Genomic DNA, 23,564 nt, shown 5'->3' with positions numbered 1-23,564 from the left:
CGCCTGACTCCAAAACTTCCTTCCCGTGGAAGATCTCTGACTGGACTGAGACTGCTTGAGCTCTGGTGAACGAGCTTTGCAGCCTGGAACAGTCATTGTTGTCTTCTTCTTTCTCTTCCTCTTCTAAGTGTCGTTCAGTGGCTGTGTTACAACAAGAGTTAGTCTGATCCAGAGGCCAGGAGAGGCTCAAGCCTTGCCTCGTAGCTTCCCTCTTCATGAGCCACCCGGTTTAGCAGTGTCATGGCTTTCCCTTACGAGGCTTGCAGTTGCCTGGAGCCACTCTCCCAGAAGATAATCTTTCCAAGAACCAGCTCTGAGGCTCTTTTTCCATGTCTGTGTATACCATTGTCTCCCGAGATACAGAGAAACCTCTGTCACAGCCTTGTTTTAATTTATCTTAGCAACTGTCCCCCCTAATCCCGCTGGAGGACGGGCTGCTTGGAATTTGCTCGTCTTCCCCTGACAGCTTTGATCCTGCGCACATAAGTGTTCCCTGACAGCCTGGCAGAAGGGGAAGGGCTGTCCCTAGCCCGAAGGGCTTCAAGAGGAATGAATGAATGCTGTGTTTATTTGTATTTCTAATTGACAAGTGCCTTGCCAGATCAGCTGCATGTCACTGCAAGCCGAGGGCACGGAGACAAAACTCGTTCCTTTGCAGCAACTTCTTGGGATGGGGAAGTTGTTGCTGAAGGCAGCATCCATCCCCCGTCTGGTGTCGTGAGCCCTGTTCGGGCACAGGACGAGAAAGGTTTCTCTTCTGTAGGCCATGAAGGTTGGGGGTCTTCTTTCTTCGGTCAACCCAAGAGGAAGGATCTGATTAAAGAGTTAAAATAGCAGCGTACAGCACAAAGATGGGAGTCCTGCCTTCTCTTCTCAGGCTATCACCAGGTGCAATCCTTTCCTGGTCCTCAGTGAGCTTTTGGGCCAAGTCAGAAGAAAAAAGTCGGGCTTTCTGGGTTTTTCTCCCTGTGGATTAGACCACCAGGAAGCTTCACGACGGGTTTCAAAGTCCTAAATGTTTCCTAAAAGCAGGGTCTTGACAGCTTGGTGTTGGAAATGCTCCCATCTGTTCCCCCTGTGGTGAGATTGTTCTGTCCTGTCACTGAGCCTCTCTGCCATGGGACTTCATCCCATGCCAAATCTCTTTGCCTTCGGTCAGTCTCAGTGCCCTGCCTGAGGCATCGCCCAAACGAAGGACATGGGGACTGGGAGGGCTGGTGCTGGGGTGGGGTGAGGGCACTCAGTCCCCGACGTGTCCCTTTGGAGAGGTTTCTCCTGGCAGGGAAGATGCACTCGGGTGTTGTTTTTTTTTTTTTCAAAGCACAGGAAGTGAAGATGCAAATCACAAAAAAAGAGGAATGAGAACACGGTCACTTCTGTCACTGTAGAAGTGTTTGGCTGGAAATGCTCCCGCTTTCGACCCGCTCCCCGGCAGCGACCTGCAAGCCCTGGTTTTCTCCTCTCCTTGACCTTTCTGGTTTCCTGCTCCCACCTGGCCCACACCTTCAGCAGCTGCATTTATCCTGGCTGCAATGAAGTTTGGCTTTGGGGAAAAGGACCGTGCTGAGATTTCTTTAATCCTATTTATTTTCTTCCCTCTCTCTAAACCAGAAACAACCGAGCTCGGGAACAAGAAGGAACTGAAATCCATGCCATTCATCACCTATCTCTCGGGCCTGCTGACTGCACAGATGCTTTCTGACGACCACCTCATCTCCGGCGTGGAGATCCACTGCGAGGAGAAGGGGCGCTGCCCATCCACCTGCCACTTGTGCCGGCGCCCAGGCAAGGAGCAGCTCAGCCCCACGCCAGTGCTGCTGGAGATCAACCGCGTGGTGCCTCTGTACGCCCTGATCCAGGACAACGACACCAGGGAGGTGAGTGAGCCGGTGAAGGACCAGCTCCACCACCGGGAGCCTGCTGGAGCCACCTCCCAAGCCTGCCTCTGCCTCAGTGTCGATGCTGACTTCCCTGGATGGTGGCAGTGGTTTTGTGTGCGGGTTTGGTGGGGAAAGCACAAGTGCAGCCGGAGGGAATAAGCAGCCCCTCGGGACAGGCCCGCAGCCACAGGAGGTCACTGTTACTCCAGGAGGGACCAGCAAAGCTGGAGGTGACCCTCCCCTGAGGCTGGGCTCCTCTCCCTCCTGTGAAAACTTCAGTGTTAATCATTTGTAGATTTATTTCCCACTTTCTCTGTTCCCGGCAACCCCCCACTTCCCTCTGCAGCCCCCTAACCCCAAACCCAGGAATGACAGACCTGCTTAAAGTCACTTATTAGCACTGAGCCTGCACTTGATTAAGGTGCAGGGAGAGAGCCAGCGCGCAGCAGCTGTGGGTGGGACAGAGAGGGCTGCAGGTCTGGAAACAATCCCAGCAAACTGGAGGTGTGACCACCAAGAATGATACTTCCCCCTCTCCCAGATCGGTGGGCAAAAGAGCTGCCACGCTTCTCCTGGCACCCAGGTCCCTTATGGGGACTGTCCCTCCTTGGGTACCCCTTGATCCTGTTCCTGCTCTTCCATCTGTTAATCCTCCTGGTACTTCCATGCAGCCATGCCTGCATTCTTTAATTCTGTTCCTCTCTCTTTCATGTTTTCCCTAAACACCCTTTGTCCCACCCTCCTGTTCTCGTGCTTTTCCCACTTCTCTCTGTCCTCTGCTTTCCCCCATCCCACTTTCCCTTGGGAAGGTCTCACCACCAGGCCCAGCCTCAGCCCTACCTCACTGCCTTCCAGAGCTGTGGAGACCTGGCTTGGCACCACCCCTGCTGCACCCACAGCCAGGACGGGTTCGTTGCCTTCTCCCTGCAAACGGGACAGGGATTTCTCCAGAGCCAGGTGCCATTCATTGCCTGTGCCCTTTCCTCACCCATCTTCTGTTCCCATTGGGAAATGTTCAGGAGACATCGCCCTGCTTTTATCACGTGCCCACGGCAGTGCTGGGATCACGCATCCTGGGTTCAGGGAGAGCAGGGGGAGAGCTGGTTTCCTTCAGGCAGGAAAGAGGGGCTTCCATCTGGAGGATGGCAGTTCCCCTTGGGGGGTGAGAGGTAGGTTAGGCAGTGGGGAAGGGGCTAACAGTGAAAGCAAGCAGAGCCCAGCAGACCTGGGGCACCCACACTGATCCTGCTGACCACCAGCCCTGTGCCCTGGTGGCAATGCCACCCTGCCAGAGCTGCAAAGCGCCCTCCTCCTTGAAGGTGCCTTCCTCCTCCTCTTCCTTGTCCTGGGGTTGCCTCCTTGTCCTGGGGAGCCAGAGCCTGCCTTTCTCCAGCAGCAGCCTCCTCCTCCTCCCCAGGCTCAGCAGAGGGCCGGTCCCATCAGCTGCAGCTGGAGGACCGCCCGCATTGTGCTTTCTGCCGAGGCGCTGGGAAAAACAACAAACAAACAGGCAAACAAACAAGACCCCAAAGAAGCAACCAAACAAGAAGAGCCCTGGCCATCCTCCAGAGGGCCGTGTAAGCTGGGTCCCTCCTCCTCCTGGCACCTGCCCAGCGATGGAGGTGTCCCCGACAGAGCCCGGCTGTGCCAGGTGCTGTGTGCGGACCTGCTCCCCCTTCCCTCCCTCCGCAGCTTGCTTCTCACCCTGCTCTCCATCCGTCTCATGCAGGACACTTATTTCTCTCCCTCTCCTCCCCCTGCTCCCCTCCTGCCCCTCCTGCTCCTCGTCGTGCCTGTTGGCTGCAGTCCATCGCTGCAGGAGGAGCTCTCAGCCCTGCTGTGCAAACCTCCAGGTGGGACCTGCACGGGGCAGGGTGCTGGAGCCCTCCTGCCAGGGGTGTGCGATGGGCAAAGTGTCCCCAGCCTCTCCCAAGGAGATGGAGCTGGCAGTGGCCAGGTTTTTGTGGGGAGAGAGAGACGAGGAGAAGGCCTTTTGCTCTGAGAAGCCATCACCTCCGTGGTGAGACTCAGCAGGTGTGCCTGCTTCCTCTGCCAAGGTGAGGTGAAGCTGTTGATTTCAATTGCTGCCTCCGTCTGTGCACCAGGACGGGTGCTCAAGGGGTCTGTGCTGCCAGCTGTATCTGGTGTAAGGCCTGCAGGGTGAAACTCCCTTTTCCAGCATCACTTTGGAGTCTGGGGGTGGTCCCAGGCACTGGCAGTGTGGCATTTGCCTGTGGCATAAACAAGATTTGCAGATGTCTGGGATGAGCATTTGGACACTGCAGTTTGGAGCACGGGAGGGTCCCTTTGTCCAGGGAGGGGGGATGTCGGGGTGGCAGTCTGGGGACACGACCTCACAAGACCAGCTGTGTCCCTCCCCTCCGAGTGCAGCATCCGCAGCTCACGGGCCTCCTGATCACTGCTCTCCTGCCTGCTGTTCCCCACTTCTGTGAATAATAATTGGTAGAGCAGATGCTGACCCTATAGGAACTGCAATCAGAGCCCAATTCCCTCACAGTAGACAAAAAAAAAAAGGGGGGGGGGGGAGATAAACAAAAAAATTCTCTTTGCATATATGTACACATAGATCGTTATATATTATTACAGAGGGAAGGAAAGGTCGTTAACAATACGGATGCTCACATCTATAAAGTTCTGCTGAAATTTTCTATGGTAAGCCTAGCCGCAGAGATAAGGCAAGATGCAGGTAAAGAAATGTTGCCCATGGTTTTCAGTAGGTGTGTCTTTTCATCTACCTCAGTAAAGGGAGTTACACACTGTTTAAAATTTACAACTACCTCGTGTACAAGGCCTTGTTCTCGGTTTCTGATGACCTTGCCAGACTTTAAGTGCTGGGATTTAAGTTTCCAGGCTGAGTGTCTGCCTTGGGCTGATTTGTGATTTTTTTTTTTTTATTATTATTATTTTTAGTATGCATACATGTTTGATTTCAGCTAAACTGACCATTTCCAAGAGAAAGATTAGGTGAAAATATATTGCTTTGCCCATGTGAACTAAGTTGGAAAGCTCTTTATTTCCATGTAATTGGGGGTGGCTATTTTCTCCTTGCTTTGAAGCAAGGACATGAAATTTAGAAGGGCTCCAGGAGTCAGGTTCTGCCTCTTGCTGCCCAGGGAACACTCGTCTGAAGCCATTTGTGCCATAAGCATCAGGAAACCCTCAGTTGTGGCTGATCAGGGGGAGTTTTGGTTTACGGTTGCAGTTCAAAGCCTCTCGTCAGCCCCTGGCAGTGTAAACGCGCGTGAGCCAGCTCCAGCGAGCGCCTGGCGTTGCTGCTGCTGGCACTGCAGACGTGGATCCAGGGAGCTGTCGCCCTGGTCCTACCCGAGCATCGCCCCCAGCACCGGGCTGGGTGAGCCCGTGGGGTGCCCTGGGCAGGATGTTGTCGGGGACCAGTGGCCCCTCTTCTCCTCCTGGTGCGCAGTTTGCGGAGTGAGCCCCTGCGAAGGAGTGCTCCTGCTTCCCTCTGTGGCTTAACAGCATTGTTGGAGAGCTTGCACGGTCACTGATACCTGGGGACTGCGCTGGTGCTAGGGCAGGGACGTCCCAGGCTGCTGCTGCCATCCCAGGACACGCGGCGATTTCAGGCTTTGGCCAAAACAGTATTTGTGAAAGGCAATCTCAACTGCCCCAGGAGCTCAAAGCTTTTGGGGAGGGAGGCAAGAAGAGGTGTGGGCCAAGGAAATGTGTTCAGAAGTCCAGGCACCTTTTGAAGAGCGTTGTTGGATGGCTTTTTCGTAGCCATCGTGACTGCTGTGGTTGTGGGAGGAAGGTTTCACAGAGAAGGGGCCTCTTGCTGGAGCGGGCACTGCTGGAGTCTTCCTTCCACTGCTCCTGGTCAGCTGGTGAAGGTAAGTGAGCGCAGGGTGGTTCCTAGCACCACTGCCATTACAGAGCCTCTGTTCCTCGGTCCAAATGCTGACATGAGCTCAGGAGCGTGAAAAGACTGAGTGAGGTGACTTCCCTGGGGGTCTCTGGAACATGCATCATGTTTTGGCTGATCGACGCTCTCAGCCCGCATCTCTTCTGCTTCGCTTGTGACCTGTAGCAGTGCAGGCACCAGAGTGTGGTTAAAGCAACGATCCCTCCACTGCCGTGTCCAGATGAAATTGGAGGAGATTCTTCACTGTGGGATTGTGGAAGAAACCTACACCCATGTCTGTGGCTGGTCAGACCCAACAGCAACGAGCCTCTGCCCATTTTGTGCCTTTCTGCTGAAAAAAGTGCCCCCGGGCACTTCGAGGTCTGGATGCTCTTGAGGGCATACAGCGGGAGAGAAGAGACCTGGTGGCCCTGCGTGGTTTCCCTCTAGTGAAGGTCCCGAAGCCAAAGCAGAGGACAGCTGCACGTCACCCCAGCCAGAGAGCCAGTTCTGGTGGCCTTCCTCCTCCTCGCTGCTCCACTGTGATACTCCTGCCTAGCTTCACCACACGGGACGGGCAATACGCTTCTCTCCAATGCAGTTCTTGAGTCCTGGCGCAGAGAAGCCCGTGTCCAGCAGCACGGTGAGCAGGGGGAGGCGGAGAGCACTGCAGGTTTCCCTTTCCCCTTTCCCATGGTGGTGAATCCCCCGTGCAGCTCCAGTCCAGCACGAGCCGGGAGAGGAAGGAGGCGCAGCCTGCAATATCATCACTCTCACCTTTTTGCTCCTCTGACTTCTCAGCTCCATGCAGCTGTGTGATTGACTAAGAGCCCAGCTCGCCTCGATAATCACCGAGAGGCACCGGCGAGAGGAGACAGCGGGCTCGCATATCCTGCAAGCCTCCCAGTCCCCAGAATGGGCTGCGGGAAGGCGAGGCAGGCAGCCAGCCGGGAGGCACCAGGGCGAGCGGGGACACTCGCGTCCCCATCCCTCCCACCCGGACACGGACGCAGCACCAGGACCTGGGGGAGGCAGGGGCGGGCGCCTTCAGCAGTGAGGTCCGTCTGCTTTGTGCGCTCTTCTCCCTCCTCCCTTTCCCCCCAGCACAAACGAACACATGGCTCGTGCAGAGCAGCTGCAGAAGCGCTTAGAGGGTGGCAGGCAGGAGAGGTTTATCCTGCTCCTGGTGGGGAAATGCGCTCGAAACCCCGTTGCTTGTATTTAAGGAGACAAATGGACATTGAGCTTGGATTTTAGAAGACCCCTAGGACCTTTGTTTAATTTGAAAATTGAGAAATTTCAGCATTCATCTGCAGCCACAACCCCCTTGCAGCGCGCCCAACCCAGCCAGCGGCATGGAGGGAGCACGGGGCTGGCCAGGATGCACCTCCACCGGCCTCAGCAGGTGCCCAGCACGTGGCTGGGACCCCTCCGGGGCTCTCCGTGAGGCCAAGAGCTGCTTCACCACCTGTGCACGCTTGCACCAGCAGTGTGCATGTGCTGGAGCAGAGGGACAGGCAGTGATGACATGGTGGCAGCGGTTTTGGAGAGCGGTGTCGCTTTTCCTCCCTGGTTCCAGCTGATCTCTGTGCCCTTACCGGGTGCGCGCTTTGCCCTGACGGCTGCATTTCAGCACAAGTGCAAAGTGCAGATCTGTACTGGCAGGAGCGGCATCTCCTGTTGGTGGGATTTGGTCAGATCTCAGGGTCAAGGTTGTCTTGTACTTGCTGTTCATATGGATGATGTGCGATGGAGCCTTGCCTTGCCTGCATACTTGGAGCACCGCTGCGCCTTTACACCAGCCCTGAATTACCAGGAGGGACACTCTGAGAGCCCGTAACGGGGTGAAACATCCCTCATACATCCATCACCACTCACTGGTCAGGGTGAGGGGGAGCCCACCCTGATTTGTGTGGACAAGACTCACACTGAGGCTCTCCAGCACCCGGGCAAGGAGCTTTCTGTGTGTCCCTGTCGCGGGGCCTTGTGGATGTGGCCCTTGAAGGGCAGAGCAGGGGGAAAGGAGCCCAGCCTCAGCGCCGCATGCAGAGCGTTGTCCTTCCCTGTGCCTTTTCCGGAGCAGCCTCCGAAGGCGCAGGGAGCTGGTGCCAGTGATTTCTTTTTCCACTGCTAAAAACTGAAAGGGAGCCAGGGCGAACGGGGACAATGTTTGTATTGTCGAGGTGAGATTTTTTGTTGTTGTTGTTGTTTTGGTCTGGGCTTTTTTGTTTGTTTTTGCTTTATTTTAATATCTGTTAATTGGCCGTCCTCCTCCTCGTGCCAAAGCCCAGCACTTGTGCATCCTGATGCAGCTCCAGCCCACATCCGACTCGCGTTAGCCGGGGGAAGAATGGAGGCATTGTAACCACCCCGGTGGGGAGCTTTGGAGCCGAGGTGTGAAAGTGGAGCCGGCTCCCTGGGACGGGACGCTCCCTGCCCTGTGAAGGCTCTCATTTTCCCCTGCTGCCAGGTTTTACAGTGTCCTCTGCTGCTCCCTCGCTTCCCATAAATAACAGAAACCAGGATGCTGCCCACCCTGGGTCCCTTCCAGCACCCTGACCTTTCCGGCAGACCGCTGAAGAGCCTTCCCGGGATGAAGTGCTGGTGATGCTGCTCCCCCAGGACAGGCAGCCGGAGGCAGGCAGGGTGTGAGCAGCAGCAGATGAGATCACCTGCCAGCAGCAGCAGGGAAACTTCATCCTCCTTCGCTGTGAACCTGGAGCAGACTTTCAGACGCGAACTGCGTGATCCTGGAAAGAGTCTCTGGCCTGGGGAATCCTTCATTTTCCTTCTCCTTTCTGTTTGTTTTCCTCCTCCCAGAGATGTCTAGACTACTAAGGAGCAGTGTTTATCTCCTGTGAGCCGCACTGAGCCTCACTGTAAGGGCATGGAAAGCTTTTCTTCCAGCCTCCCTATCATGGTGATAGCACCCCGGCCAGGCTGTAAAATGCCTGCTTGATCCTGCATCCCATGCTCTTCTTTCCCTTGACGAATAGGCAGCACTGCTGTTATCTATGGGCTGCACGGAGCATGGCAGCGCCGGGGAGCTGCACTCATCAGTGGCCTCAAAGAAAAACTTCTGAAGAAAGTAATCAGGAAACCAGTGCACAAACCACAATGTACCAAATCACCAGCTTCTGGTTCATGTAGGGTACCTGCAGCATATCAACCTCCGGCCTGCCTGCTTGTTTGTGTGTTGTTTGTTTTTTCCATCGTCTCCCTGAATTCCCTTTTTAATTTTAGCAGAAACTGAGGTGTGCATTCCAACCATAAGGAAACGTAGACATAAAACAACACTTGGGCCAGATTTTCACATCCCTACCAGCCATGGAGAAGACCAGATCTGCAAAGAGAGATAAGCACCCAGCACACACCCTTCCCAGTGCCCCATCTGGAAACAACGGCCTCCGTGCTGCATGCTGAGTCCTGCAAATGCTGATCTGTGTCCTATAATTTTTCTCTCCGCGGATGTCAACAGCAAGCCCACGGTCAGAAATAACTTGCTGCTTCTCTCTCCATCAGCTAGGTCTAACAGAGGACAAAGAGGAAATGTTCTTCTCTGTTCGTTGCAGAGCGTCTGAGCTATAAAACGGGGCCAAATGGCCTCCCCCTGCACACAAATAACAACAGGAGATAGATCCATATGCAATCGAGTGTAGGATAAATGTGCTTAGCTGATCATTCATTTCCTAATATTTTTTTTATGAATAGGCTTAACTTATGGTAAGATGGGACTTTATGGTCCTGTAAGTCTTGCTCATGTCAAAACAAATGAACTAGCCATCCTATGGGGGAACTATCAATCCAATATATGTGTGCGTATGGGTGTGGGGAGTCAGACCTATTATACCTTTAAGAGCAAATTAGATGCTGTTCCTATGATTCATAATGCTATATATCTAATGGCATGACTCGTCATCTAGAAAATAAACGTTTTGAGCCAGTTTCTCATCTCATAAATTTCCCCTCTGGCACTGAAGGACATAAACTAAATGGGCTGACTCACAGGCAAACAATACAATTTGGATACTTCTAAATGAAAGACAAAATTGCCTTAGGGCACAGAGGGGCGTTGAGATGCCGGGGAGCTGCTGGCAGAGCAGGGACGGCGCTGCCAGGGGGCAGAGCCGGTCCCGGGGAGCCCTTGCAGAGCCTGGTGGCTTTTCACAGCTCCCTGCCTTGGTGTGGCCACCACGGCCAAGCATCCGCTGTGGAGCTGGAGGTGTCGGAGGTGGGCTCGTAACTCTGCCTGCTGCCTCCTGGCAGGGAGGGGAGGCTGCACGCTGCTGAGCAAGGCGGCAGGGAGGGCAGGAGATGCCCCGGGGGCATGCTCTCGGCTGGAGGTGCCCGCTCCGAGGCAGGAGGAAAAGGGACCCTCGGGCACCGCAGAGCAGGGAGGTGCCCACATGTTCTGGTTGCAGCTCTCCTGAGGCTGCAGCTGCCCATGGGACAGCTCTCAGCACCTTCCCTGCATCCGTCGTCCATTGCTCTTGGTCGTCCTCTGCCACCGGGCTCCTGGACGAGATTATGGGGAGTTAATGGAAGGAAGCATGGGCTTGGTCTGAACACTTGGCTTCAGGGCTGGGAGGACTATGAACAGAGCTCCCAAAGCTCCCTGAGACCCTTCATTTGTGCCTAGAGTTTCTGTGGGGCCAGCAAGCATCCCCAAGGGGCAGGCAGACGTCCCTTTGGAGAGCACGGAGCCTCCTAACGCAGCGGTGAGCAAGAGCTCCATGCGCAAGGGGCCCCTTTCTGCACAATCTTACCTATTTCCCCCTCGGCTTGCTCCTGCCACTTCCCCACCCTTGTAGGCAGGAAAACCCTGAAAACGCCTGGCTGGGCATCCATCCTGCTGAGCACTGGGGGAGGCTGAGCACCAGCATGTGCCAGCCGGCCGCTCCTCCATCAACGAGGGTCGGGAAATGGGAGGCTGCAGCCCGCGGTAACCCTGTTACTGCATGGAGGGGCGCCCGCCCTAATGAGTGCAATTGAAGGCCGCATCGATTAGCTAACCTCGTTTGCGCGAAGGCTGACACAAGGCAGATGACGGCTGTGTACCTGCAGGATCTAATTACAACGTGGGTAAGGCTGGGCAGGCGCAGCGGAGGGGATTGCTCATCCAGCGTTGCACTTAGCATGGAAAAAAAAAAAAAAAAAGCCGAAGGGAAGGATTGACTCTTGGATTTGGCAAAAGGGCAGGGATGGGGTGGGTGGGATTTCTTCCCCAGGCTGAGGGTTGTGCAGGGGGTTTGTGGCCAGGGAGGGAGCGTGCTGAGCAGTGGGGTTGGGGTGACAGCCGAGCGGTGCTGCCGGTGTGACAGTGCAGAGAGTGCCAGGGTGCTGCCGTGACTGGGCGGGGGGACAGGGCACTGCAGGCAGTGAGCTTGTGGGGACAGGAGGTGGCACAGCGCGTGTCCGTGTGGGTGATGGGGACAGGGCAGGGTGGAGGAAGCAGGCAGAGGCACGGGGAACACACGGGGTGGGACACATTCCCCTGGGCGTCCCCATAGGGACCCTCCTGACACCCCCATATGGCCCCTGGCGGGGGTCGAGGCTCTGGGCTGGGCACAGGAGAGGAGCCGTCCCTGCACCTGTCCTTCAGACCCTTATTTGCAGAGCATCCGCTGCCCGGTCTCTTTGTCATCTTTTATTTTTTTCAGACGACCTAGTTATTTGTCACCACTGCCTGCTGTGTGCAGAGAGCACTCGAGCTCGCTGAGGCAGCACGGCTGCTGCCTGCTGCCTGCATCCATCCAGTGTTATGGGGCCTTGGTGCCTTCTGCAGCCCCCGAAGGAGCCCAGGGCCCACTCCTGTGGCCCTCTTTCTGTTTCTGTCCTGCACAGACCCAGCAATCTCTGCGGACAGGCACCCACACCCATCTAGCCGTGTGCCAGATAGGCTCCTTTCTGCCTTCCACGCTTCCCATTACTTTGTGATGCCCTTTCCAGCCCGGTGCTTTAATTACTTCCTAAAGAACGAAGTAAAATAACATCACATTTTCTCTGTCTCAGTGTTTTTTCCCCCTTCTGGAACAGTCCCGCTCCGTAAATATCTGGGAGCAGAGGTATGGCAGAGGCAGGCGCCGTGCTGAAGGTGCCAGTGTGTTTGGGGAAAGCGACACAACCCCAAACAATAGCAGCCCTGACGTCAGGCTCTATTTATACCTCCTCCTTTCATAAACGTCCCCGGGACAGCGCTTTTCCTACAGTTCTCTGCTAAATGCCACATCCCCCGGAGCTGTCCCTGTCCCCCCAAAGGGCACGCTTTATCTGCAGGGTGTGACCCAGCGGCACGGGCGGTATCACCGGGGCCAGGCATCCGCAGGCTGCGGCTCCCGCAGTGCTGCCGGGCGCGAAGGAGGGTCCGGGAAGGCAGCCCGGCCCCGAAATGTGCGTGCCAAAAGGTTAAAGGCATCCCAAAGAGGTTTGTTTGAGCGGCTGGTGGGGTGGGTTTTCTAGCGGAGTCGGTTTTAGCTCTGGCTGGGTTTGTGTGCGGGAAGAGACGCTGGCTTCGATGCCCATGGGACAGGCAAAGGGGAGCGGGAGAAGCCACTATAAAACCACTCAATCTGAGCTGAGCAGCCTCTGGGATGAGGGGTGCCCCGTCCTGGACCATGGGGACCCCATCCCAAGCTGGAGGCTCCATGGGGTCAGGCTGGGGAACTCGGTGCAAGAAGTTCAGCCCTGGATGGCAGCGGGTGGGCACTGGTTTGGGGCTCAGTTTGCTTTATGGGAGCTCCTGGGCAGGCTGAGGGCAGCCTGCAGAGGGAAGGCTTCCAGCTGGAGAGCTCCCACAGGTACCTGGTGGGGTTGGTTTTTCTGATACTGCCGTTTTTTCTTGTGAATATCCCTTATGCGAGTGAACGAAGCACCGGTTTGCTCACAGGAGGCAGCGTGAGTAGCACCACGTGAGAGGGATGGAAGTGGTCTGTGTTGTGGGGTCACTGCATGGGGTCAGAAACACTCGGGGGATGGACATCTGGAAAAGTTTCACTGCAACAGCACTGAAAGGTCCCCTAGAGGTGATGGCCTGTGTCACCAAGGGGCTTGTGTTTGCATTTGGGGCAGCTCGGTCCTCCATCACAAGAGCCCTCCGTGCATCGTGCCGACACTTCCCATCCCCACCCCATAGCAGCACCCAGGGGGAAACCCCAGTCGCCGTTATGAGGGAGCTAAAGCCCAGGGAGGTGAAATGCCTCACCCAGGGCCATGCAGGGAGCCGGTGGCAGGGCAGGGAGGACCCCAACCCCCTCCAGCATTTCCCAAAGCCCACGCTGTACACGTGCAGCGCTCAGCAGCGCACGGCCGAGCTGCCGGCCGCCTTTCCCCACGTGCTGAGCGCTCACGTTCACGCTTTGTGTTCCCACGGCAGGCTTTCAAGGGCGCCCTGATGAGCTCCTACTGGTGCTCGGGGAAAGGCGACGTGATCGAAGACTGGTGCAGGTGCGACCTCAACGCCTTCGATGAGAACGGACTGCCGAACTGCAGCCCCCTCCCGCAGCCCATGTACGTATTCCCGCGAGCCCCCGCGGTCCCCAGCGCCAGTCCCGATCCCTTGGGACGTGGCTCAGCCCCTGGGCACCTCCTGCCCTGCATCGTTGAGCCCAGGGCAGTGGGCCAGGGCGCCTCGCTGCCTGAGTGATGCCTTTAGGATATCCTGGCTCCGGCTGTGGCCCCTGGAAGGTTTCCTTGCAGATTTTCATCACCCGATTAGCAGGGCTCGTAGAACGGGATTTCAAATGCTGAAAGAAATGGAATTACGGCGCAGTTCATTGCAGCTTGTCAGAGCGAGAGCAAATAAGGAGCAAAGTGATGGGGAATTAGCTGAGAAAGCAGGAAGACTGGCTCCAGTGAGCCACGAGGAGCAGAACACCTTAGCGAGCCAACATCCTCAGAGGGGAGTCTTTTCCCATCCTGAGTTCAACAAACACACTCATATGTGTGGAGCCAGACGCTCCGTAGCCCCGCGTTGTGTTGTTTTGTTGTGTTGCTGCTCAGCCCCGTGCAGAGCAGCACCTCTGTGCTAGCACCACCAGCAGCCCGAAGCTGTTCTGCCTGCCCCCGTAGCCCACTCTGGTCCTTGCAGCACTCTGTGCACTGCTGCCCTGGTTTTCCTTTTGCTCACGCCCATCAGAGGCTTGCTCATTTGCAGCTGGGTAAGCTCTCAGCCACACCTGCCCCTTCTTTGCTCACTCCCAGGGCAGCCCAGACCCTCCCTTCGTGTAGGCTCAGCCCCACTGGGCTACGTGGAGGTTATATTGGGTCCTCCCCTATTCTCTTACTCCTGGGCAGTTGGTCCTTGGTTCCCTGTAGAGGTGCTGGAGCTCCAGCAGCTCTCCCAGGAGATGAAGCCTCCTGCAGACAGGATATTTGGGGTTGCATGAGACTTTTGTAGGAGCTGGGAGGTAAGAACACCCACCCCAATAGGCTGCACCTAGCTGGCAGCTTCTTTTTTTTGTGCTCACCTACCAGCTCTACCTTCACCCCCCTGTCCCCATGGTCTTTGTGCACGTCCCTGTGTGTGAAAGTGAGAATTCGGGGTTTGTGCTGCTGGGAGAGGGGATCCCCTGGGAAGGGAGCTGATGTCTTCTTTGGTTTCTTCCTGCCCAGCCTGCGGCTGTCCCCGAATGTGGAGCCCTCCAGCACCGTGGTGTCTCTGGAGTGGCTGGACGTGCAGCCTGCCATCGGGACCAAGGTGTCCGACTACGTCCTGCACCACAAGAAGGTGGACGAGTACACGGACACGGACCTCTACACAGGTGGGTGGTGCTGCTGCGGGACGGCTCTGTGAGCTCCAGAGGGTGCACAGCAGTGTGTGCGGTGCTGAGCCTTGCTGGGTGTCCTCCTTGGAGCCGCTGCTTCTGTGCAGAAAGGCACAAAGAGCGGAGGCGTTAGGTGTGGTGTTGACAGCTCCAGGAGAGGTTTCTGAAGGCTTCTGTGGAGATGTGTATAGGAGGGGAAGGGGAAAAACAAAAATACAGCGTGGCGGAAGGAAGTGATTTGCCCCTTTTGGGTAGGAGAGCTGTGAGCTGGAGTTCTTGAGTGAAATGACTTGAAGTGACTGTTTGATCCATCAGCCTGAAATGCTTTGGGGTGGTAGGTGCAGGGGGAAGGTCAGCACGCAGCAGCCAAGGGCTGCACAGGTCCGTTCCACCGAGTGGGGATTGCGTGCCAGCAGTTAGAAGGACACTTTGAGTTACCTTGCACAGCCAACAAGGCAATCTGAAGCCTGCGATGTTTAGAGGGATCACTTAAGCAGCACATAACTTCTCCAGGGGAACCTGAACCTTCCCTGGGCTGGAGCTCAGTTTTCAGCTCAGGCTTGGGCTAAGCGCTCTGTGCCCTGCAAAGGCTTTGTCAGCAATTCAAGCCGTGCTCCAGGAGCTGCTGGGCAAGGTGCAGGGATGTGAAGGACAGAGCTGGATTTGAGCGAATCAATGATTTATTTCAGAAAACATCACTGGAGGCCTTGTGTGATGCTACTGCTGCTTAGAAAACCAGGCAAAACCTCCTACTGTGTTCTGCTCAAGGACTTTGGGTTTAGCTCATTAAAGAGGTTTGTGGGAGATGCCAGAGGCAGCCTGGTGCTGGCTGAAGCTGAGACCTGCCTTCTGCAAAGGGCCCCAGGTGCTGGCAGTACCGCATCTCCCCCACCTCTGGCTGGGGGGGCTGCAGGAGAAGGTTTCCACCCGCAGCTGGAGCGAGGCATTGCAAGGGCTTGTGGACGGGGTGATTAAAAACCTCCTTTGTTTAAAGGTTGGGCTCGGTCAGCTTGTGGCAAGGTGTGCGTAGCCAGGCTGTCTGCAAGGACATGGCTGAATGTGGGCACAGGGCTGGTGCTGCTGTGGCTGCTTTTACCATCAGATGCAAACTTTTGTTCCATAAGATCTGGACTTTTTCTGCTGGGGAGAGCCAGAGCCCCCTATCCTCAGAGACCCCAGGTGTTTGCGGAGTCCCCCATGAGAAGGAGCTCTTCTTCCCTGCTCCTACATCAGTCCTACCCTGCAGAAACTTCCTCCTGCACCTTCTTGCCAGGGTTGTGTTTCCACTTCCTTTATTCCTTGGTGTACAAAAGGTGAGGCGTGGAGGAAGGCTTGCTCTTTATCTTGGAGGGGCATGCTCCAATAACGGGGAAGGAAAACAAGCCACCGAAGCGCCGTGTTTGGGATGGGGATTCCAGATTGCTCACACTCTGGTCAGACGAGGCCAGACCGGGGAAATGTGGGGTTGCTCCTTTGAAGTGGCTGGAGCTCTGCCTGGCAGCCAGAGTAGGAAATGCAGATTATTATTATTATTTTCTTTTTATGACTGCCATGTGTTAGGCGATTGAATTCATTGTGAGGAGCTGCCCTCCCCTCTACCTGCTCTGGGGGACTGTTCAGGACAGAATGACCCCATTAACAATTAAAGAGAAAAGCCAATCCTAAGCCTCTCCTTTTTTTCTATGCTGTTTATAACCAAACAACATTCCTTCCTTCATTCCTTTCTTACCCTACAGGCCCCTGATTCCAGATGACTTGACTCTTGCAAGTACCTTGCATAGGTTTGCAGAGCTGCTGGCTGCTACAGCTCTCAGGCTTTGCTTGGTACTGTGCTGCTTCACACTGACCCAAAACCCAGCCGTGGGGATTTCCTCACCACCATCACCTGCCTGACACACTGCAGCATGGCTCCATCCCATCCGAGCAGCATGCACAGAAAAAAGAAAATGAAGTCAACCCTAGAAGGGGGTTGCAGGAAGGGAGATTTGGAGGGTTTTATGGATATTGTCAGGTCTTCCTTCCCCACCAGTCCTGTGGCTGCTGGCAGGTAGGAGCAGGTTGCTCCCGTTGCTGGAGGTGCTCCTTGGGCAGTGCTGGGAGGATCTTGCCAGGTGTGAAGGCTCTTGAGAATGCTGCTCTTCATCGCTGCTCTTCATCCCTTGGATCTCTTGAGTTCAAGCATATAGCTTTTTTATGGTTGTCTTTTTATTGCAGTTGTAGCCATCTCTTACCGTGATCCCTGGCGCTAGCTATGCTCTTCAGTCCTGTGGCAAGCTTCGCTTGTGGCTGGTACCTGGCCCCTGCCTTCTGCCCCCTGCAAAAAGCTTCCAGGCTCCCATACTTGCAAAACTCCTTGGCCTCCCCCTTGCTTTGCAACTGGAGGAGGAAGCCTTTCCCTTGAGCCACAAAATACTTGCTCCTCTTCTCCTTGGAGCTGAGTCAGGAGCGAGGCTGGGGGCTGGTTGAACGCATGTCCCCTGCTCCTGGGATGGGGCAGAAGTAGCTGGGAGCTGGTGTGGGTCGGCTGCCCCCCGGCTGGACGTGGTTTATAAAGAGGCTTCTTACTGGTGCTTGGAAGTGCACAGCCCTTGGACCATCTGATGCTAATAGGAGCAGTTCCCGAGGTGAACTTGTGTGCGAAACAAACCACGCTTTCAACACCACCGCGTGGGGAGAGAGCGTCTCTGCTCGGGAGCCAGCGGAGAAGACAGAGCAATTACATCCCAAACTGTTTATTAAAACTTGTGGAAATTACTCATAACTCCATGTGTGCGATGGCTTTGTAGTTGAGTGATGCTCTTTGTTTGAACATGAGGCTCTCGAAGAGGGCGCAGGCGCGTGTGTGTGTGCGCGGCCGGGCCGCCAGCGCATTATGTCATGGACGAAGCAGGCTCTGCACTTGAGAGAGGGAGAGAGAGAAATGTGTTTTACAGGGTGAGGTACAAACTGAAATGGCTGTGAACATCTGGAACTGATATTAGGCTTGGAAAATGTTTTCTGTCACTCCAACACTCCTCTGGAGGAAGGTTTCTGAAGTTAAGAAGCTCCAAAGGGGATGAGGGGGAGGGATGGGGGGATAACGTGACCACCGTGCAAAGTGCTTTTTATTTCTCTGGCCTGGTTGCCGTAGCCAGGCCATGTCCATGTCCCTAACAGATGAGGGACAGGGGGTATGTCCCCTCTAACAAGTGCTTGTTGTGGTGGCCTCACTTCAAAGGTCCCCAGCAAGACTGAGCCCTGCCATGTAAAATGTTCCTGTGTGTGGGGCACTGCATCCTCCAGCCAGGGTGGGTAGAAAGCCACTTGCCTTAGGAGCCTGGGTCCTGATGCTGTGTTTCCCCTTACTGTGCCTTAAACCCCTCTGCCAAGAAACTCACCTGGTGGAGGCAGTGGTTGGTGAAGGCTGGCCATGGTCCATCCTCCTCCTCACCTCTGTTCCGTGCACACAGCTCCCCAGGCTGCGCAAGCATGGCGCATCCTGCCCCAAAATAACCCAAGTGATGAAGGGTGAAGTCTTTGGGCGTGGGTGGGAGCAGGCAGACCTGTGCGTGGCTTAGCACCCACCTGACCTCAGCCGTGATCCCCACCACAGGGGGGATTTCACGTGGGTGGGTGCAAGGGGGGGGCTCCGGGGCTTTTGTGCTGGATCCCCTGTTTGTGCATGTGCACCAGGTGCCAGGACAGACGGAGCTGCTTCATGCCGTGGTGGGTGGGGGGCACTGATGCACCCAGTGTGGGGCGTCAGTGGGCAGGAGAGGACTGGCCAGGCTCTGTGGCTTGGGGGTTGCAGTGATGAAGAGGCTCCTTGATGGCTGTCCCTGCTTGGGTGCAAGGGGGTGGTGGTGTGATGTTGCTGATCCCGCCTCCCGCTCATTGTGGTGGGGTGGCTGTTCAGCCTGGGGCAAAAATAACTGTGTTAGCCAGAAGCTTAGAAATTAAAGAAAAGTGCTTTAAATGCACTCACAGCATGTGCACAGTGGGGCTGGGGGAGGACGGGGCAGTGGCTGTGGGCTTTGGCTGGGGTTGGGGTCCGTGAGCAGGGTCTGTGCCACCCTCGGGTTGGTGGCTGCGTTGCTGCTGTGATGTTCTTGAGCTCCTCTGTCTCTTTCTCGATGCTCTTCTCCCCAGTGAGGTTTTACAGAGGCTGATGGGGGCTCCCTGCTGCGTGCTTCCTCCTGCAGTGCCCAGGTGGTGCTGCTGTTTCTCTGGATGCCCCCAGAGCAGCCCGTGCCAGCATCCTCTGCTCCCAGTGCTGCCTTCAGCACCCATCCTGCAGCCCCTCCACATTGCTTCAGGGTAGAAACTGTGGGACCACTTCTATGAAAAGCACCGAGGGTGCTCGCTCCCTCTTACACCATTTCCCCCCTTCCCTCTGAACGAAAGCTTGCCCTCCTCCGGCAGCAGGAGCAGGCTGCCCAGTGGGCAGTCCCTGGATGTCTTGGAGGGGCCTAGGGAGGTGCCCATCATAGCACCTTGTGAGCTCCTGAGGCAGGAAGGGGCTCTCCCACGTTTGGTAGAGGACAGGGAAACCCAAGACACAGATAAATGACTTGTTTGAGGTCCTGGGAGCTGGGCGGTGAATTAAGCTCAGCACTAGGCCCTAAGCGTTGAGCAGTCACGTTCCTTGGGCACGGAGCCGTCTCCTCCTGCTCGTGTTCCAGCATCCGGGTGGGTAGAACGGGGAAAATGCAGAGCAATGAAGTGCCCTAGCCCAGTGTCTTCAGTTCCGTGAGGGCTTTAGGCTGTGATTGCCTGTGTCTTTTCAGTGGTGCCACTTCTGCAACTTGGTGTATGCCAGCAGCTGGGGATGTTGTGGGGCATTAGTTGGGAAGGAGCACACAGCAGGGGATGCCACTCGTTTGCTTTTACATACCGGTGCTGCTGTTGGCCATGAGCTGCCACGTCCCAGAAGGACACGTCCCAACAGAGACCTCCAAGCCTTGTTCCTCACAATGTGAGGGGATGCTGGCTGCTCCTGGGTCTCTTCTGCTCAGCACTGATCGCAGTTGTAAGAAGAGCGAGCCTTCATCCAGAGCGGCTTGTAGCTCTCCAAGAAAGGAGGGGAACAGAAGTGCAGGCTGCTGAATGAGCTTGTTGGAGGTCGCGTAGACCTTGGAGCAGGAGAACACAGCCTTGGGCTGTTCGGGTTGCATAGGGGCTGTCTGTTACACCAGCACGGCCTGGCCATGTGCAGCAGGGCTGTGACATGGAGGAGAGCCACCGGGTGAGCTGCAGAGTGCCAGGGGAACAGGCTAGGTGGAATAACTTCTGGGAGCTGAGGGAATGGCTATATAAACCTGTGTGTCACCATTGCAGGCTTCTCCAGCGCGCTGCTGTTCTGCAGGGGACTCTCTGAATCCACATCTCCTATAAAAGAAAATGAAATAGGTCAAACCAGAAGGTTCAGTGCTTTGTACACTTGCAAGTTTCACTCCGAATAGAGGCTGGAGCATCTTATTTATAACTGTTGTGCTCTCAGAGCATCCTTCTGACGTGGCTGGGGCTGTACAGAGACGGCTGTGGAACACTTCCACACCCCCCTTGTGTGCAAGCTGTGCTGCTAGGCGTGTGAAAAGCAGCCACAGACTAGAAGAAGGAGAGAAAAAATGATTTGGCCAGAACAAGTACCGTGCCTGTCAGGAAGGAGTCTGTGTGCTCTCCTTACAACCAAGTTACCTCCTTAAAATAATCTTTAGAGCCCTATTTCCAAGTGGGCTGGGCACTGCAGAGGTGACATTGCACTTCAAAAGCTGTAGGAGCTTGAGGTCAGTGGCTACGTGAACATCCAGAGTCTTAATGCCAACAAAGCGTGGAGGATATTCGGGCTGTAGTCTTTAAACCAGCTGCTGTTAAAGATGGCAATGATCTCGTGTGGGTGACACTGACTGCTGCTGTGAAGTCCTTTGGAGGCAAAGCGCTCTATACTGATGTAGGTGCCATGATTGTAGATGATTTTTTTTGTTTGTTTCTAAGTAGGCCCAGGGGACAGCAGCTCTGAGGCTGGTGGATCAGAGCTGAGGCTTGAAAAAGAAGCCACAATGTCTGGTTTCAGGAGATCACATCTTCTGCAGCTTTCTCAGGGGTGTCTGTGTGTTCGGCTTCCATTCAGAAGGGTCTTGGAGCATCACTGGAGTAGAGACCTGATGGTGGCCACGAGCTGGTGATCCACCACTGCCGGTCTCCTACTCAGTCCCTGCCTACTGGCTCCTCGTTGACCTGTGTGGACCTCCGTGGGTTTGAGCAGGGGGTATTTGGCTGGTAGTAACAGCCCTGAGGTGAGGACTGGCTCCCTCGGGCGCTGGGGGTGGAAATGCAGCAGCCGGGGCTCCTTGTGCTGCCGCCTCCTCTGTAACCAGCACACGGGTGAAGCTGTTTTCAATGCCCAGAGGACCTTACTCGAGCACTGAATCCACTTCACTTGTTAACAACAGGAAAGTTGATTCAAAAAGAAGCCTTTGAAGAGAAGGTCAAGTTTTTGGAAGCTGCTTCCTGGGCTGTGTTGTGTAATAACACCAAGCAAGTGCTTAATTTTGGCCATTACGCTCGCTGTGAAGCACTGACTTCTCTCCCACTGGGACAGCTGTAGTTATTTCCACCTACCAGTGTCATTTTTGTATCCTGGAAAGCAGAAGGGAGGTGGAGGGCTCTCAGCTCTCAATTAGAGTTGAGTCAGTTGCTGAAACATTTCATTAATTCACATTTCCATACGGTTGTTCCAGGCTTCTATTTTTATCTGCCCAGACACCTTTTGGACAGAGCCGGGCACTATCTTTGCCGTCTCCCAAATCCCTTTGTAGGTGGGGAGCTGGGGCTGGCCCCGGAGGACGGAACAGCCTGGATGGTGCTGAGGGCTCGGAGCTTGCCAAGGGCTCTGCGCTCGGAGCCACCTCTGCCTCGTGGCACTGGGCAGCTGGAGATGCTCCCTTCTAGCAGAGAGGGCTCTGAACTTCTTAAATGGCAGTTAATGAGGCCAGGCATGGTTATTTTATTTTTTTAAGGTCTGTAATTTTATCCCCTAGGATAAAGTTTCTCCTGATCTGGAAAAGTCAAGGCCACAAATCCGCCTTGTCAGAAAGCATCAGGAGAGAAGGCAGCTAACGCGGCTGGACTGCTCGTGGCATGCGAGCGCGTCAGTGAAACCTTTACGTGGGAGCCTTCATTGATTAGAAAAGCCTGTCTAGTCAATAAATTGTGACTGGGATTTGGAGGGAAGCTTGGTCTGCGTCTGCAGAGCTGGTGCTTGGCCATGCAGCCCAGAGAGAGTTGGAAAATGTGGGGCAAGGTGGATGCAACGCGACCCTGCTCGGGGCGGAAAGCTGGGTGTGAGTGTTGCTACGTGCACGGGGCTCCCATCTGGGGCTGGGCTACACCCCGGCCGGCCTTCCCTGCCAGGCTTGGACCTTCCTGGAGGCTTCAAGTGTTCTTCTCTCTAACTAGAGCCTGAGATGATGAGATCCTGAATGGGGTGGTGGATCTGCTTTCCAGTCCTCTGCCTGCTGTTGGGGTTTCCCGTGTGTGTGTTCATCTTGTCAGGGGGCTGAAATGCAATCTGGAAAGTTAGATGGCATTCCTCTGCACATCTCTGGAAAGAAAGAAAGGTAGGAAAGAGATCAAAGGAGGCACATAGGCTGCCCTGGAACAACCTATCCTGTCCTGTTTGAAGCCCAGGAGGTACTCTGGGGACAGACAAGCCAGGGTGGTAAATCAGCCTTGCCCTGAATGTTACAGCTGTTCTCAGCTGGGATCCTGCTCTGCCAGCATCAAGGCTGATCTAACCCAGGTGGGTCTGTGCTAGGTGGCCCTTTGTCTCTCCATCCTGTATGCCCTAAGGACCGCCACCTCCCATCCCCTGCCTCCCTGCTCCGCAGGATGCTGCGGGCTGCTCTGGCTGAGCCATGGCTCGAGGCGGAGCGCTCCCTCTGTTCCCCGTGTTGCTTCGGCATGAGGGAAGTTAAGCAAAAACCAGAGAGGGATTAAGCCTTGAGTCAGGGGATTTGCCAATTAAAATAGCTGCTCCTCCTGCAGGTTTTGTGTGATACAGGAGTAGGGAGAGACCCTCCCCGTCTCCCCTGTGACCCCTTCCCAGTTTGTTCAGCTTGCTGGGGATTGAGATGTGGCTCTCAGGAGGGAGGGGGCAGCTGGGTCTGTGTTACACTGCCCGCTGTTTGGATAGGATAAACCTTTCCTTCCTGTAATTGGGTGATTGGACTTGGGAGCTTTCTCAGATATTAATCTGGAGACCCCAGAGGGGGTCAGATTAGGTTATGGAGACAAAATAGGAAATACTGCTGTGGCTAGTTTGGGTTATGGGGGATAGAGGGGATATTCTGCAGCATTCCCCTGCTGGGCTCCTACTGATGGAGGGGTCAAGGAGCGGTCTTATCTCAGCATCACGTTGACTTGGTCTTTGCTGGGAGCGGCTGCCTCTGAACTCTTTCCTTCCCTGTAATCCTGCCGCTCCACGGAACAGGACCACGATCTCTCCTTTGAAGTAGGGAGGAGTGGGCAGCGATGACCTGCCGCTGGGGCTTGCGAACAGAAAACTTTTTTTTTCTTCTCCCAAATGGGCATTGTGTCATGAGGAACCCTGGGGTAGAGACAGCTTCATTTTCTGAGCTGGTGTCACTTGGACAGTGAGATCTTCCTCCTTGCTACCCGGTTGGAGGGAAGGGTTTTATTTTTTTAATGGTCCAGAGTGGGTGACTTACAGCAGTGGGCACATCAGTGCACACTTTCCTTTGTCCTGTGTGATAGATGTACATGAGGAAAGATGTCGTGTCAGTCCCGTCAAAGCTGCTAAGATGAGCTTGTACCCAAGTATTTCAGAGCTGTGCTATTTAGGAATGCTGCACTGAAGCAGCATCCTGGGGGTATTGGCAAAGGGAAATCCCCCATGCCTGTGCTGAGACCCATTTGGTGTGTGGGGTGAAGCCTGCACGCTGCCCTGGGAGTAGCTCCGAGCGCTCCTGGACGTGAGCTCTGCTGACACAGAGCTGGCTCCAGGCTGCAGCGCTGCTTCCAGCCCTCGTTTCTCTTTCG

The 23,564-nt window shown here is 55.3% G+C and overlaps 1 protein-coding gene across 9 annotated transcripts in view; it reads left to right on the top strand.

Annotated features, from left to right (window-relative positions):
* Positions 1 to 23,564, top strand: part of ASTN2 (astrotactin 2) — a 363,384-nt gene that overhangs the window by 260,893 nt on the left and 78,927 nt on the right. For 8 of the 9 annotated variants that reach the window (XM_040531095.1, XM_040531093.1, XM_040531092.1 and 5 more), the window contains 3 exons: positions 1,612 to 1,877; positions 13,136 to 13,269; positions 14,374 to 14,522. In XM_040531095.1, the coding sequence (XP_040387029.1) occupies positions 1,612 to 1,877; positions 13,136 to 13,269; positions 14,374 to 14,522 (549 nt within the window). Of the gene's footprint in view, positions 1 to 1,611; positions 1,878 to 13,135; positions 13,270 to 14,373; positions 14,523 to 16,261; positions 18,167 to 23,564 lie in introns of those variants that run through there. The other variant, XM_040531099.1, reaches the window with a different exon arrangement.

Source organism: Cygnus olor, chromosome 19, assembly GCF_009769625.2.
Source record: "Cygnus olor isolate bCygOlo1 chromosome 19, bCygOlo1.pri.v2, whole genome shotgun sequence".
Lineage (NCBI taxonomy): Eukaryota > Metazoa > Chordata > Aves > Anseriformes > Anatidae > Cygnus > Cygnus olor.
The sequence above is the reverse complement of the archived record's forward strand: the minus strand, read 5'-3'. Positions and strand labels throughout refer to the sequence as shown.